We start from the raw sequence: 17,436 nt of genomic DNA, 5'->3' as shown, positions 1-17,436 counted from the left end.
TCGTGTTCTTTTACTATATAAGTGTTTCAAGACCTAAAAATATGGATCGTATGCTATCTTTTGTGCTTGTTTTCAATTTCTTTTCTATCTTTGGAATTCTTGTATGAATCTTAAGTACATTTATGCAATTTAATCTTGTTCTCTTTTAGTTTTATCTTCTACTTTTCTCTAATTATGTTTCTTCAAAGATCAATTTCATTGCTTTGTGGTTACATGATCATGAGTGAGTAGTCTTTTAGAGTTCTTGGGTTTTGGTAGATTAGGATGATTTAGTAGTTGGGTTATGGAGTTTAGGACTAGATTGTTTAGGATCCTTGCTTATTGGTTGCTAATAAGGCTAAATCAACCCAAATTATGTTGATTTAGAACTTAGGAATTTCACGCCCGGGAGCTGTCGATGAAATTCCCGAACCAAAACTTTTAAGTGCTTTTCATTCCTAGCATTTGGAAATTGTTGATTAGGATGATTAGTGGTTAGATAGACTTGTTTATAATGCTTATTGATCATTTGACTGCCTTTGAAAGAAGTTGATAATTGATTGATTAGTAAAGGGATTAATCTCATGGAAATGTGTTAGTCTTGCTTATTGTTCTATGGCCTAAGGATCATTCTTTGTTAGAAGTTGTTTGAGCCTCCATAACCCATCTCTTTGTCATTCTAGTTAATTGTCTTAACCCGAGAATTCGTCTTTTAATTATTGTTTAGTAATTGTCTTTTTCCGCTTTGTTTTAATTCGAATCTTGTTAGTCATTTGCATCTTGCTTTCTTTTGTCTTGCTTTGCATTTAGTTTGAATTGTATTCTTAGTCAAGTTTAGAAAATCAAAACTCATCTCTTATTAAGCTTAGATTAAGAAAACTTGTGTATTCTTGGTGTGTTAATTAGTTGCTCCTTGAGGTTCGATAATTTAATTGATCGGGTAAAATTCACTACATCAAGTTTTTGCTCCAGTGGTTCATTAGTTGCTCCTTGAGGTTCGATAAGTTAATTAGGATGATTTAGTACCATGAAATATTTGCTCTAGTCGTTAAGCATATAACCATCCGACTGGTGTTATCAATGGTAGTTCATAAAGACCAGGAGTTGAAAAAGTTGGATGTAAAGAAAACATTTTTACACGGAAAATTGGATGAGGAAATCTTTATGGAGCAGCCATAGGGTTATGCAGAGGGTGATCAAGTATGTTCTCTACAGAAGTCTCTGTACGGGTTGAAGCAGTATCCAAGGCAGTGGAATCGAAGGTTTGATCAATTTATGAAATCTCAGAAGTATTATAGGAGTCAGTGTGATCCGTGTGTTTACTACAAGTGTCTTCAGGGAGATCAATATGTCTACCTACTGCTCTATGTAGATGACATGTTGTTGGTTGCTAAAGACATGGAAGAGATTTCTAGATTGAAGGAGGTTCTGAGCAGAGAGTTTGAGATGAAAGATCTCGGAAAGGCAAGAAGAATTCTGGGCATGGATATCATCATGGATAGAAGTAAGGGTACTCTATTATTGTCTCAGGAATCTTATCTTGAAAAGGTGCTAGCAAATTTCAGAATGATTGATGCTGCACCTGTTTTGACCCCAATCGGTACACATTCCAAGCTTTCTAGCACTAAGCCTGATGCTAAAGAGGAAGCTGAGATAGAGATGAGAGACATACCTTATGCAAGTGCGATGGGCAGTCTTATGTACTACATGGTTGGAACTCGCCCTCATATCGCCTATGTTGTAGGCCTGGTGAGTCGATTCATGAGCTCTCCTTGCAAAGATCATTGGCCAGCGGATAAATGGGTGATGCGGTACATAAGAAACACATAAGATCTCAAGCTCACATTCACAAAATCAAAAGATTTTAAAGTAAGAGGCTACTGTGACAGTGATTATGCAGCAGACGTGGACAAAAGCAGATCTATTATCGGTTATGTATTCCAAGCCGGTGAGAACACAGTCAACTGGAGATCTGGACTTTAACAGATAGTAGCTATGTCATCAACTGAAGCAGAGTATATGGCACTTGCAGAAGCTGCCAAAGAAGCACTGTGGTTGATGGGGATTGTGATTGAACAGGGTTATCCGCAAGAATAGGCTGAGATCTTCTGTGATTCGCAGAGCGCCATTTGTTTGACTAAGAACAGCGTACACCACGAGAGAACAAAGCACATACGTGTGAGGTATTACTTCATCAGAGATTAAATTGCGAGTGGTACGCTGAAGGTTTCGAAAATACATACATATGTGAATCCGGCCGATTTGTTGACAAAATCGATACCAGTGAAGAAATTTGAGGAGGGGCTGAGTAATTTGAAGGTGCTACGGCACTGAGTTTAGCTCGGTTGAGAGCTAAAGGGGTTCTGGCGGTCAAGTCGAAACTGTAGGTTTCCGGTGGTGAAATCGGAGATGTGAAGGTGATGATGGTTGACTTTTCAGCTTTTCTGTCTGAGAAAAATCAAGCTGGAGTTTGTCGTTTTGGTGATTTGGATCAGACATGTGGGCTTGTCCTAAAGAGTTGGGCCTGTTAATGTTACAGAGGCCCATCTTGGTCTGCTTAGGATTCTGCCCAGGTACAAATGACATATGCTCTGTCATTTTGAATACAGCACGCATTGGGTGTGTGTCTGGTACGAATTTATCTTGTAGCACCTGCAAGGCGGCGATAGAGTTCTGTTAAAGAAGTGAGGAACAAGGAGAACAAGGTAAGCGTGAAAAGAGGAGCGTTTGGCGTTATATTAGAGAGAGATTAGGGCAAAGGGTGAGAGAGAGAGAAACTTACAGTTGGGGTGAGAGACACTGTCTTCTTCATTGTTCTTGTTCTTGTTTCATGAGGGTTCCGTATCTTTGTTCGGTGAGTGACGTGACCTTCGGATGAGTTTGTTCAAGTTGTAATAGCTTCTCTGAATACGTCTTGTGAACCGGTTTCACGTTCACCGAGACGTACTAGGATCACATCGATCCAAGGAACTTGTAAATCTCTGTGTCTCTTTACTTTCTTGCACCTCACTCTAAACCTGCAAAACAGTAGAAACAGAGCATAAGTTAGCAAACCTGTTCATAGGCAAATATGTAGCTTTCTAGGTTAAATAGTCAAGGATACTCCTAACACAAACTCAACATCTTTACGGCAAGCTACTTGTTGGATTGCAAATAAAGAAGGGATCGATTGGATAAATGTAGCCTATTTTTGATAAATTCCATCTGTCATATAGTAATCCAAAGTATAATGGTTTCCGTTCACAACATACTTGCATTTTTGTGCTCATCCTTGTAAGATGTCATTGAAAACAGGAGAGCGATCAAGAATATTGATATCATTTAAAGTACCTGAAGGTCCAAAAAACGCATGCCATATCCAAAGATCTTGCGAAGCTACAGCCTCTAAAAGGATCGTTGGTTTTCCCGAGGCCCGTGTATATTGACCTTTCCAAGTGGTTGGGCAATTCTTCCACTCCCAATGCATAGAATCGATGCTTCCCATCATCACGGGAAATCCTCTTATCTCTCCAATAATGAGTAGCCTTTGAAGATCTTCAGCGGTTGGTTTTCTTAGGTACTCATCTTAAAAGCAAAATATACCGTCAACAAAATGTTGCATGCATTTCAGGGAAGTGGTTTCACCAATCCGGAGATATTCGCCAACCGCATCAGCCGCACAACCATACGAAAAGCATGCGAATTTCTCCTATACACTTCTGTAGTGGAGACAATCCTAACCTTCCGGTCGCATCTCTTCTTTGTGGAAAGAAAGGAATTTCATTGATTAGTCAATCCACAATACGCATGAATAAATGCTTATCCATTCTAAAACGACGTCGGAATAGATTAGGTGGGAAGGTTGCATTTTCTCCAAAATAATTGTTCCATAACCTGATGTGTCCTTCTTCACGATGTCTTTCTATATGGACTCTTTTTTCTCGGTTTTCTGGGTTGTTGATGCTCCTCCAAAGAGTTCAAAGAATTATCAAATTCATCTTAAAAAAGATTATCAAATTCTTCCTCCAATATGAAAATTCATCATGAGATGATGATGCCATTTTGTATATAGCAAAAAATACAATTATTTTGAGTTAAGGGATGAGAGGTACGTTTCTAATTTCCTGATTCTAACCATCTTTTTTACTCTACAATATCGTTCAAAAACATATCTAACATTAATTATTTTGTTGTAGTGATGAGAGACTTTCATGTACCTTATGGGGTTCTTTCGCTGAACAAGTTTACAGAGCTTGCCGAAACGCTAATGGTAACATTGTCGTCTGTGTCCTCAGGTTTGCCAAAATCAAATCCTACAAAGGTATTACACCCTGTCTGTGACACCTGCAAAAGTTAAGCGTCAATATATCTAAACAATTGTCTTTATTGAAAACCGTTTGTTCTATACAGGGAATAAGAGTGTCTCTAACTCTTTTGATGCATCACAACTGCATATCAATCCGGTGTGGCCTGAGACTGAAGCCTTTATAAAATCGTAAGTTTACACTTCCGTATTTTTAAAGAGAAAGGTATACGCATACATCTCTGTAATAATTAGTTTTTTTTTATTTCCCAGTTTACCAGCTGATGGTCTCTCCTTTACTTATCGTGAAAATATTCCAAAATATCAAATTGTCACTGTTAATAATGACGACAGTAGTCAATTTCAAAGGAAAACGATTGCAGGGATACTGGATTTGGTCGAGGTTGGTCTCCAAGTCTAATAGAGTTACATTACATAACACAATCATATTAACGTCGTCAAGAGTAGTTAATTAAAATGGCATTTCTGTACAGGTGGGAAAAATAAGGCTAATGTGTACTGTCTACGCAATCGACACGGATTGGGCTTGGTACTATTTCAGTTGCCGTAATTGCAACAAAAAAGTGATTCATATTCATACTGCAGGGGCCAACGATGGTAATGGTTTTAACAAGAAACCTAAGTTCTGGTGTGATGTGTGCAAGACCGTTGTGACTAGCGTCATTGCAAGGTTTGTTCCATTACACAATAATAGCTATTTTTTACCTAATGATGTTCCGACCATATATAAAGACATGTTTTTCTAAAATTGATCAGGTATATGCTATATGTTAAAGTCATGGACTCTACAGGAGAAACCAAACTCCTTTTGTTTGACAGCATTGCTTCAGAGCTTATTGGAGAATCTGCAATCTCCATTCTTGCTGGATCACTAGATGAAGTACATTATAACTTTTTTACTTATTTGTAACTAGATTTCAATGATTATAATACCAAAACCGTTGCATAATCGCAGATAGCAGATCCAGAAAACATACCAGATCAAATTAGAAATTTGATTGGTAAAACATTTGCCTTCTTGGTTTGTGTTGGGAGAGAGAAGATTTGGGATGGTAAGGATTCCTACCGGGTTACTAAATTACTCTCTAAGGATGGTCTTCTAGCAGAGCAAATGCAAGAGGAATCAGATGAAATAGTTAATCCAGCTTCCATTGTTTCAGGAGACCAGGTAACACATCCTTAATGCAAGTTCACTGTATATAAATTTATAACTTCACTAGGTTTAAAAATTACCCTTACAAATTCTACTTATTGTTATTCTAATATGAAATTTTGAATTTCAAGGTTCCCCTTTCTTTGACTTATAGTCAAGATCCCAGTGACTTTGGTACACCTTCTTCAAAACGTGTATACGCACTCAATGCTGATGAAGCGGAACAATCATCCGTAACAAAAAGGATATATCTCCCCCAAAACGCGCTGGAAAATGTAGCAGAAGAAGAAGGGTTAAAGGCGGCGAAGCTGAACTTTGAAGACGATAAGGTTACTGATGTTTCAGAAAAGGTTGAAAGTAAAACCATCGAAATTGTTGGGAGCAAGGAGACTATGATGGATTTGAAGAAGAACACTGGTGTGAAGATCACGATAAAAAAAAAATAATGTGCACGTGATTCTCTTAAAATGGTGAACTATATTTCTAGGTTAATTTCCTTTGCAAAGTTTAGGAATTACATTTTTTCCAAATCGTTTAATAAGGCATGGATTATATGCCATTAGTTCATGGTTATTTTATTTTCATTCTATAAGGCATGGTAAGAATACCAATTTAATTTTCGGTTTAATATAATAAAGTTCACTTAATATATCTGTGCTTTTTTTTTTAATTCGCAATGCTGATTGAAGATTTCAGGTTTACATGTTTTAATCATAAAAATATTTATGTTTGTTAAAGTTTCAAAAATTGCCTTCTAAGCTTGGGGTTTTTCTAATGAAGACTATATAATTTTGTTTGTATAATTGAGAAACCAAATAATTCATAAATGTTCAATTAGCTAACCAAATACCTTAACACAACCTGATAGCAGTTCCCGTCGTAGCTTCAAGAGGGTTTCTCAAATCTTTCTTATTCCCTCTAATCATAATAAACTGAAACTGATTAACGTAGCCACATAATTGTAAGGAACAACACATTGCGGGATAAGAGGGATAAAAAATAAGCATCCAGAGAGATCCAAAGAGATAAGAATAAGCACTAAAACGTTATATTTGTCCATGGCTCTCGCCTCTCGTGTGGTGTATGACAGTTAAAGTTTCTTATTCTTAAGTCATCTTCAAACATTTTCGTTTGAATCATTACACTCACACAAAAAAAACGGCTTTTAATCTAATTCTTACAAAATCCTCCAAACCTGATAGAGTTATATAAACACAGCTAAACCAATAAAATGTAGATAGCATCAATCTTAAAGAAATATTAAGATCAGACTCATACCACGGGATTGTTCAAAGTAAAAACACTTGAACTAGAACCTATTTGTTAGTGACTATACAATATAATTATGTTTAAAGATTCAGTAGTTATTGTTAAAATTAAAAAGATTGCTTTAGATATATTGTACAGAAAATTAAAAACACCTAAACGTAACGTGCGACTAACAATAAAGATTTAGTTACCAAATCAACTACAAAATCAGATACAAATTATATCACAAAAACAAAGTAAATATCTCTCATCTTTACTTTAAAAAACCCTTTCCTGTTTCACACGCTCAATAATCTCTTTCAGAAAGAACAACTGAAAGATAAAGATAGAACAATAACAAAGCCAAATAAGAGAATTCGAACATCGCCATTATCTGAACAACACAGTGGAAACGAACCTCAAACAGCCACACCAAATGTTGCTACAGTTTCACTGAATTCAGCCTTCAGCCGTGTCTTCAGAAATATAACTAACTGCAGAGAACTTAATGATGCAAACCTGCCATCAACAACAACTGATGTTACCAGATCAGTTCCCAGCCAAGCACAAAAAAACAAAGGTATACACTACAATTCACCAAACACTGGTTATATAAAGTTATGTCATTCATAAGTATACATTAACTTAAACAATCAGAATGTCACTTAGAAAACAAGGCCAAGAGAAAAAGACAGATGGAAGCGACACCCTCTACTGAGTTGCTCACACCAACAGGTACACATATTAATCTAAGTACTATTTTTTGGGGTTCGTTTATGCAATATACAAACTACCATTTATATGATTAATCTCAGGTCACACTCCAATGAGTACAATCACAGACATGTTTCAAAACACAAACAGCCAGTCAACCATTCACAAATATAGTGTTCTCACTGATATAACCAATACAATGTGCAGAGGCAGTTGTACTACTGATTTACTTGAAAACACAACAAAGTTATGTATACCTTTACGACTAAGATTAATACTGGTGCTTGAAGCATTTACTAAATTCTAAATAAAATACCATCTTCTATAGGGAAAAAACGTGTACCAAGTAATTCGTCTTCAGCAGCAACCACTGTGTTCCCCATAAATAACCTGCAAAGAGCTTTCACAAATGCTTCAACGCCTCAAAATCAGAATCGTAAAGATACAAGAAACTAGAGTCTACTTATTCAGTTACAGAACATCAATCAATAATGACTGTTTTCCTAATACTCACATCTACTAAATCTTAACAGAACATGGCAGTAGAATGGGAGATGGTTTATCAGAGACTAGCATGTCTGACGAAACAATGGGAGAAGAATACTTAGATTACTTCTCTGACAACGAAACAGTTGAGCAAATCTACGACTACAGTAGTACTGACGAAGAGTTTGATAGTCATCTTATAAGCAATCAAACAGAGCATGTTGATTCTGCCCAAATCAATGTAGAATTTTTTAGATTGAGGTTTGGTAGTTAAATAAGAAAGTATATAAAACATTTGTGGGATAAGAAAATGATAATACTGTTTTGGTTGTGATAATAAGAAAGTGAAGAAAATATTCTTGTGGGATAAGAAACTGGTATTATTGATTCGGTTGTTGTGAAAAATAAGATTGTGTTGAAGAGAGAGTGAATACAAGTGTATTGACGAGAGAGTAAATACAATTGTGGGAAGAAGGAATTGAATACAATTGTGAAAGAGAAAGTGAATACAATTGTGAAAATCACTTGATACATATTTATAGCGATGAATACAATTGTAGTGCTGTGTCCGTGAACCCATCAGTGATGAAAGTGTGCGATGTCATATCCGTGAAGAGACAGTGAACTTGTATGTTAACCACCAGCTTCATAAGTAACCCACGAGTCTCTACAACTTTTTGTTTTCTTCTTCCAGTTTCCCGTGAACCTACATACCCAATAACAATAAAGTCAATAAGGCCAACTCAAATATCTTCACTTTCATAACACAAACAATGTATGCAGTGAACCAATTCTTTCTCGTGAACCAAATTTTGATGATATAACAGTAGTGAACCAAATTTTATGACATAGCAGTAGTGAACCATATTTTATGACATACTTTTAGTGAATCAAATCCTTCACGTGAACCATATCCTCAACACAATCATATACCACCAGCACATATAACACATAAATAAAGTGAACATTGATTGTCAAATAGAGACATAACACAAACACAACAAACAACATAAACACAAACACAACAAACAATACAAGATCAAGGGAAACAGCATTACAAAAAGATAAACACAACAAACAACCATAAACTGTGAGATTCAAACCATAAGAGATTCAAAAGATAATCTCTCTAATTACCTTTGTTTTAAGCTCTTCCTCTAACTGAGAAAGAGGACCAGATTTAGCTAGTAGAGTGTCAAACAATTTCTTATTTGACAATATATCATTCAACTCATGCTCTTTTAGGTTGAGAACCTAGAGATGTTCCTTGAGCTTGAGTGTCTCCTTGATCTTCAGATTCATGCATAGAAGATGAGTCAACCTTCCTTCTTTTGTTCTTGTCGTCTCCTTTAGTAGCTAGCATAGCACACCACTTCTGATCATATCTCAATTCTCTCCATACATGCTCGGGAGTGAACTTCTTCTTGTAATCACCCTCATAGATGAGGTGAGCTCGCTTAATCAGATCATCATCATTCATTCCACTTGCCATCTGACTTGATGCAGCTTGATGAGATCCAACAAACTTACATACACATTCATTTATCTTAGCCATCTTTGTTTACAGTGATCTTGCTCTCTCTGCTTCAAACCGGATACAATTAGACTTGTAGCAATATATGCTGCAATCCTCTTCCAGAAGTCTGCTCCTCTTTGCTCATTGCCAACAATGGCATCTTTTCTTATTTTGAGCCATGCAAAGATTATTACTAAATCCTCTTTGACACTCAATGTATTCCTCTTCCTTGGTACACCCTTAGCAGTGAGTTTATCACCTTCACAACCTGGCTGAGACCATTGAGTTGTGAAGACAATTTCTTCTGTTTCACCAAGTCTAATACTTGGTGATGGAGAGTCATAACTACTCGGCTGCTGAAGGCTAGGAGAATCATTTTGACTGGTTAGAAGGTCCATGAAGCCAACTAACAGATTTGGCATATGGATTCATTTTGAGAAGAGAATGAAAACTTTACAAATTTGTTCTTTTAGATTGAAAGAGAATCGGGTTTGTTTAGGTTTAAGTGTTTGTGATAATTTTAATCTATATAGAGTTAGGTTAACAAGTTAGTGTTATCACATAACTCTTGTACTTTCCTATCACCTAGAACTATACAACTGTAAACACAAAACAAACACTCAAATGTATTTATCATCTTGTACTATCCTATCACCTCAAGTTAATTCTCACCTAATCTTCTACTCAATTGTGAAAAAGAGTACAAGTAATCATTTACTTACAAGGAATCAAGGCTGTGAACCACCTCTGACTTATCCCATATGTACAATTTGTCTCAGATAAGCCAACAACCACTCCTACTATCAAACAGAACACAACAAAATCAAATGTGAACATTCAATGAAAAACTTAGTCTAACATCTTCTTGAATACAATCCAATAAAAACTCAGTCTAAGTCAGTCTCACTTAAGCTTATTTCGGAATATTACACAAACACAAACATTTCATCTGATCACTTACCGGATTCCGGATTCAATCTATGGTCTCCTCTTCTGACAGTCTCTCAATTCCATCTCTCAATCCTCATATGTAGCAGAACCATTTGATTCGATGACCAGTTCGGCCAACACGGATTTGAGTGAACAAGGTAATCTATGTATACCAGCATCTTTCACCGGAGGACCACGTTATATGGTGCAGAGTTATTATGATGCTATGGCCATATGTAAACTATATGGATTTTCAGATTTGTTCATCACTTTTACATGTAACCCTAAGTGGCCTGAGATCATCAGATACGTTCAAAAATGAGGATTAACAATAGATGATCGACCAGATATTGTTACTAGGATGTTCAAAATCAATCTCGACTCTCTCATAACAGATTTAACAGTCAAACATTTGCTTGGTAAAACAGTTGCAGGTAGTTTATTTTTTATACACGAATATGCATATATATATATATATATATTAATGATCCATTGTCTATATTTCATACTTGATTTTGAACAATTATTGTTTTGTGTTTCTCCCCTAGCTATGTACATAGTTGAATTCTAGAAAAGAGGTCTTCCACATGCACACATTCTATTGTTCATAGATGCTAAAAGCAAATTGCCAACCGCTAATGACATAGACAAGATGATATCAACAGAGATCCCAGACAAAAATGACTTTTCGAAGCTATACCAAGTCATCAACGAGTCTATGATTCATGGATCATGTGGGGCATAAAACCCGAATTCCCCAAGTATGCTTAACAAAAAGGTTTTCAAAGAATTATCCTAAACAATACCAGAAGTTTACAAAAGTTGGCAGTGCTGCTTATCCAATTTATAGGAGGTGAAGCTCACAAGACCATTATGTTGACAAATATGGCATTAAGTGTGATAATAGGTATGTTATACCATACAATGCTTTGTTTTTTGTTCCATATGTTTGTTCGATATCATGCACATATCAATGTGGAATGTTGTAACCAAAATGGGTCAATCAAATACTTATATAAGTATATCAGCAAGGGTCCAGACCGGGTTGCTGTTGTTGTTGAACCAGTTAACAAGGATGATATTCCTACAGCAACTGCAGCATCCAATCCAGTTAGTTCAAATACACCCGAGAAAAAGAAGAATGAAATTAAGGATTTGTTTGATTGCATGTTATTGCTTTTCATGGTTTAATCTTTTTTTTATGTAGTAGATACATCCATCTCGGCATTTGACTATTTCATGTTTGTTTTCTATACATCTTAGATACGTGTCATCCTCTGAGGCTGTATTGAAAATATTTAAGTTTCCAGTTCAGCATAGATCAACCGTTGTACCGAAACTATCTTTCCACGATGAAGGAAAGCAACCAGCCTATTATGATGAAAATGAAGACATATAAGATTTCTTGGAACGAGTTGCTAATCAAGATTCCATGTTCATGGCATGGCTAACTTTGAATAGGAAAAATGGGATTGGAAAGGGTGGTAAACATGCAAGAGATTGTACGTATGCAGAGATCCCAGCTTATTTCACTTGGGATGGAACTATAAAGCAGTAGAAGAAAAGAAGAGAGGTTTTTCTTTGTGTCGTATCCACTATGCTCCAAGAAAGCTAGAAGAAGAGTATTTTTAATAGTATTACTTAACATCTTCAAGGGACCAAAAAGTTTTGCTGATATCAAGACATACACTGGTGTTGTCTACAAAACTTATAAAGAAGTCTGCTTCGCCCGCGGTATCATATCTGATGACCAATCTTGGATTGATAGTTTACTTGATGCAAGTCAATGGTGTTTTGCTAATTATCTCCGGAATTTTTTTGCAATGCTGATTCTATCTGACTCACTTGATAGACCAGAACACGTTTGTTAACGGAAGACATAGAACACCAAAAGAGAAAAGATTTCAACAATCCATGTATTTAACTTCTCTTTAGTAATAGTACAAACACATTTTAGTTTAGCTGTACGCACGTTCACAAGAAAGTTGATATACTCTTATGCAGATCTAATTCTAAGTGTAGCTCAGATCAGAAACTACACTCTTCAAGAGATTGAAAAGATTATGTTGTTTAACAGAGGCTCTCTTAAAAATATTAGTGACTTCCCACAACCATCTAGAGAAGACTTAGATAATTGTAATCGATTAATTGTTGATGAGCTTATGTATACCGCGGGGCAAATATTCTTTTTCTTTAAATTAATAATTTTTGTAATTCACTTAATGGTTATATCGCATGGAATCATGTATGATCAAGATGAGTTGAAAGGAAAGCATGATGAGTGGATTCAAATGCATACGTCTGAGCAAAGAGCAATCTACAATGAGATAACTGAGTCTGTTTTAGAGGACAAGGGGGGAGTGTTTTTTTGTTTATGGTTTTTGAGGAACATGTAAAACCTTCATGTGGAAGACTATATTCGTTGCTATTAGATGTCGGGGGAAGATAGTACTTAACGTTGCATCCAGTGGAATTGCTTCTTTGTTGTTAGAAGGAGGTAGGACGGCACATTCAAGATTTGGTAAACCTCTGGTAGTAGACGATTATTCTCTTTGTAAGATAAAGCCTACCACTGATCTGGAAAATCTTATTAAAGAAGCATCTCTCATTATCTGGGACGAAGCACCAATGATGAGCAAGTATTGTTTTGAGTCTTTAGATAGGAGTTTTTCTGATATAATGGGAAACATACACAATCAGGTCTTTGCTTGTAAAGTAGTTGTGTTCGGAGGTGATTTCAGATAGATTTTACCAGTGATACATGGTGTAGGGCGAGCAGAGATATTGCTAGCAGCTCTCAATTCGTCTTAAATTTTAGATCATTGTAAGGTTTTGAAATTGACTAAGAATATGCGTCTACTGCAGAGTAACATAAGTCAAAATGAAGCCAAAGATATCCAAGATTTTTCAGACAGGTTATTGGACGTTAGTGATGGTAAGATTTCTGAACAAAACGACGGTGAGGCTTTGAAAGACATTCCAAAAGACTTTTTGATTACAGAAACAAACAACCATATTGAAGCTATTTGTACTGAAATTTATGGTGATCTTGGGATGTTTGAAAAGAATGGTGATGCGAAATTCTATCTGAAAAGAGCTATATTGGCACCAACGAATGATGACGTCGACATTATAAAATCAATATATGCTAGAGAAATTGGATAGTAAAAATTTCTACTAATATTTTTTTTTTGTTCCGCCATAGTCTCCTCTTTATATGCATGAATAACTGAAATTATTTCTTTTATCATGATTTATACAGGTGAGGTGATGGAGTATTTGAGTGCTGATAGTATTAATCCTACTGATACGGACTCTTTGACAAATCATGTGATTACACTTGGTTTTTTGAACAATATCAAGCTATCAGGTTTGCCTCATCATTCTTTGCGATTAAAAAAAGGTGCTCCTGTTATGTTGCTAAGGAATATTGATGTTAAGGGTGGCCTATGTAATGGGACCAGACTTCAAATCACACAAATGGCTAATCATGTTGTTGAAGCAAGAGGGATCACAGGTGATAGGGCTGGGGATATTGTGGTAAAACTACAGATTGTCGTCACACCAACATACACCAAACTGCCATTCAAGATGAGACGAAGACTATTTCCGCTATCTGTCGCTTTTGCTATGACTACCAATAAAAGCCAGGGAAAATAGAGCATGTGGGGATATATTTGCCTAAACCAGTATTCTCACACGGTCAGTTGTATGTTGCGTTGTCTAGAGTAACTTTAAAGAAAGGATTGAAGATTTTGATTGTCAACAAAGAAGGAAAGGTAGATACACAAAAAACCAACGTTGTCTACAAAGAGGTGTTTCAGAATTTGGGACACTAAGAGTACGTTACAAAAATACAGTTTCAACTTCGTTTTACCATGTGTGTGTTCTTATTGTCTTTAAACTGAATTTAAACCAATAAGATTTATGGAATCATAAGATAAATTACGTTTTTGTGTTGTGTACGAGAAATATTTGGTGCCCATAGAAGCATAATTGAAGGAAGACCAATTAGCATAGTTAGATTACTTCCAATCACCAACGCTGTCTATAAACGTTGGTTTACAGAAATTGGGAAATTAAGAGTACGTTACAAAAATACAGTTTCAATATGTTTTACCAGGTGTGTGTTCGTATTGTCTTTAAACAGATCTTAAACCAATAAGACTTATTTCATTTTTGTGGTGTGTAGGAGAAATAACTCGGTGCCCATGGAAGCATAATTGAAGGAAGACCAATTATCATAGTAAGATTACTTCATCGCTTAACATTATATGCATCTAATATATCTTAAGCTTGGTAAACACTAGCCAATAACATTAAATTATCACATCAATATGTTGGTTTTCCAGGTTCAATTAAAAAAAAATAGCCCAGCCAATCGAAATTAATTGCAAGTTTACCTTTTGTAAAGCATGACTTCTGAGGTGCTATATCTAAACTTCTACCACCAATACATGTAATCTTCTAAGCACCACAAAGACAATAAATTGTTAGTTCTTCCATATGAGCACCTACAAAAGATGTAGAACACAATGCGTAGTTAACCATCATAGTTAACCATTACGTTTTTGTATAAGAGAAACACAAGACGGTGGAATATATTCCAACCAAATCAGAGTTTAAAAAGAAAAAAAACCCATGGAACAATCTTAATTCCCTAACAATAAGATGAAGAGTTTTTATTAAAGATGTATTCATTAGGTAGATACTCAGACACTATGTTTTGTGATTTCAGTAATTTATCAATATAGGTATTTTAATATGCATATTATTTAATTACATGTTAAGAACTGTCTTAATAGACTGTACTAACTATATATCAGACTCAATGACTCTGCACATTGAGATGAGAGAACTGTTGGCAAACATGTCAGACATTTATATATATTGACCATTTTTTGTTGAATAATAAAACATGGTCTCACTAATGCATGAGTTGATCAACATGACGCCTTTAAAAACACAGTTTACTCTACTGTTTAACTGAGCTCTTGCTCTACCTTTAATTGTGTACATAATAAGATACAATACTGATTTATATAAACATATAGACACATAATATTTATTAAGGTTGATTTTTATATGAGACAGAGTGAGTAGAAGATATGATGTCAATAATGTATGGCATTTGAAAAATATATTATCATAACTTTCCAACTTGATTCTTCCATGAAATAACTACCAGAATAATTAAACTTTGTGATAAACAAACATTATTTGAAAACAGCGGGTTCTAAACGCTTAAAAGTACTTTTGACTGTTAAAATTTAAAAGGCTTACAATGTCTCTGGGAGAATAATACTCAAACAGCAATTACAATTTTGAAATTGTAAACAATAACAATTGTAAGGTTTGGTTCGTTTCCTTTTTATAAACAGAGTAACCAACGGGTTAGTTTGTGCATACGTACATTGAAGTAATATTTATGTCATCTGTCTTGAATATAAATGTAGCACATTGAAAAACGAAACAATGCAGGGATACAGAGCAGAATTGGTCAAACAAGATTATTAAATTTTTTGGTTAATTTGTATACGTTTTAGAGTATCACGTGTTGAAGACATATTCAACCTATTCTGTCATTGTTCAGTCAAAAATTTTTGTACATTACTCTCTCCTTTTAATACCCTGCTGAATCACGACCGCAAGTAGAAAAACGAATTTTACTATACAGACAACAAATGGCCTAATGTGTAGTATTTTCAATGCTGACACCAATTAGTCAAGGGTTTGAATTATAAAATGTTTAATACGAAAATGTAAAATTGCTGAAATTTTTTGAAAGGCAAAAGTATGGAAATGAACACTCCTATGCTCTTATAGATACAAGGCCTTGGCCATTTTTGTTTTAACAAAAAAGAAAGAATAAACGCCATTTTTCCATCTTCTTACAAAACCACAACAATCCAAAACAAGCACAATTCATGGCTCATCTTAACTATATTGGTGAGCTAAAATTACCTGCTACAAACTTTTGTGGGTTCGTGAAGGTTTGTCCATATGGAAGCCTAGAGGCGATTCATTGGGGAAGAGGAAAGTGATGATATTAGTTGATACAAGGGTAATAATCTTATTTTTCCTTTATACATGTTTCTTATTTGATAAACTCAAAGAAATTTTAGAGCAAAAATAATTCTGTTTTTTTTTTTTAAAGGGATGTAGGATTGATGCAACAATTCCTTACATTAGATATGATCAACCATTTAATAATCCAATAATAGAGGGTAACTGGTATCTACTCAAGAATTTTCACATTTCCCTTAATGATTTACCCATAAAAAATTCACATCATCATCTAAAGTTAACTACCGTCTCAAACAAATTTATGAATGAGGTTAACGAGAAATCCTGTAGTGATTTCTTCAACTTCGCTTCACATACCAAAATTTGGACTGCTCAAGAGAAGACAAAAAATATTGCGTAGGGATGTTTTCAATATAAAATTGTATTTAAACAGAAAAAATCCTGATGTTTTACATAGGCTAAAAATTCAAGGGAAAATTGGAAATAAGAGACATATTTTGAAACCTTTGTCCATTCACAAATTCAAAAAAAAAATTATGTTTCTCAAAAATTATGTCATATAGTATAACCTTATAAAAAAATTTAAGATAAATTTTAAAAATAACTTAAGATTTTTCTAAATAAATAGTTAATATTCCCAAATATCATAACAAAATAACAATCTTATCAACATCTAAATTTTTTCTAAAAGTTTGGTGAATTAAGATTTAATATAGATTAAAATCCATTTATACGCTCAAAGTATAATTAAGCTAATTTAAATTAAAACTATTTTATGTATTATTTTAAGCAAGGTCAAAGAAATAAAAATCAAACCCTTAATTATTGAAAAATACAATAGTACATAAAAATAAAAACCATAAATAAAAAACAAACCTTTGACGGCTCGTTTTAAGAGAAACCAGAAAGAAGAAGACTAAAAAAACGTTAAAAGAATGGAGAAAATAAAGAAGAAGAAGTCGTTTCTCTAGTTTTAGGAACATAATTTTAGGGCAAAAATCGTTTTTTGTAAAAATTATTACTTCTAAAATTTTCAGAATACATATTCTGAAAGATGTGTAGAGAATCTGAATCATATAT

At 34.7% G+C, this 17,436-nt stretch overlaps 1 protein-coding gene and 1 pseudogene across 1 annotated transcript; both read left to right on the top strand.

The window, feature by feature from the left end:
- The first annotated feature begins 1,377 nt into the window (after window positions 1-1,377).
- On the top strand, window positions 1,378-8,157 carry LOC17898165. Its single transcript, XM_023788686.1, has 8 exons — window positions 1,378-1,790; window positions 4,155-4,268; window positions 4,535-4,664; window positions 4,756-4,952; window positions 5,039-5,162; window positions 5,238-5,450; window positions 5,567-5,852; window positions 7,931-8,157. The coding sequence occupies exons 1-8, from the start codon at window positions 1,378-1,380 to the stop codon at window positions 8,155-8,157; spliced, it is 1,704 nt and encodes a 567-aa protein (XP_023644454.1).
- A 2,293-nt stretch (window positions 8,158-10,450) lies between these two features.
- LOC111832377 lies at window positions 10,451-14,168 on the top strand (annotated as a pseudogene).
- Window positions 14,169-17,436: the final 3,268 nt, after the last annotated feature.

This window comes from Capsella rubella, unplaced genomic scaffold (genome assembly GCF_000375325.1).
Source record: "Capsella rubella cultivar Monte Gargano unplaced genomic scaffold, Caprub1_0 scaffold_1, whole genome shotgun sequence".
Classification (NCBI taxonomy): Eukaryota; Viridiplantae; Streptophyta; class Magnoliopsida; order Brassicales; family Brassicaceae; genus Capsella; species Capsella rubella.
This window is presented reverse-complemented; position numbering and strand designations above follow the sequence as displayed.

Excerpts from the sequence above, each read along its gene's own strand:
- LOC17898165 (XM_023788686.1), top strand. The coding sequence starts at position 1,378 with ATGGAAGAGATTTCTAGATTGAAGGAGGTTCTGAGCAGAGAGTTTGAG. Across the intron at positions 4,665-4,755 it reads GGATACTGGATTTGGTCGAG|GTGGGAAAAATAAGGCTAAT; the intron begins GTTGGTCTCCAA and ends ATTTCTGTACAG. Across the intron at positions 5,163-5,237 it reads TTGCTGGATCACTAGATGAA|ATAGCAGATCCAGAAAACAT; the intron begins GTACATTATAAC and ends GCATAATCGCAG.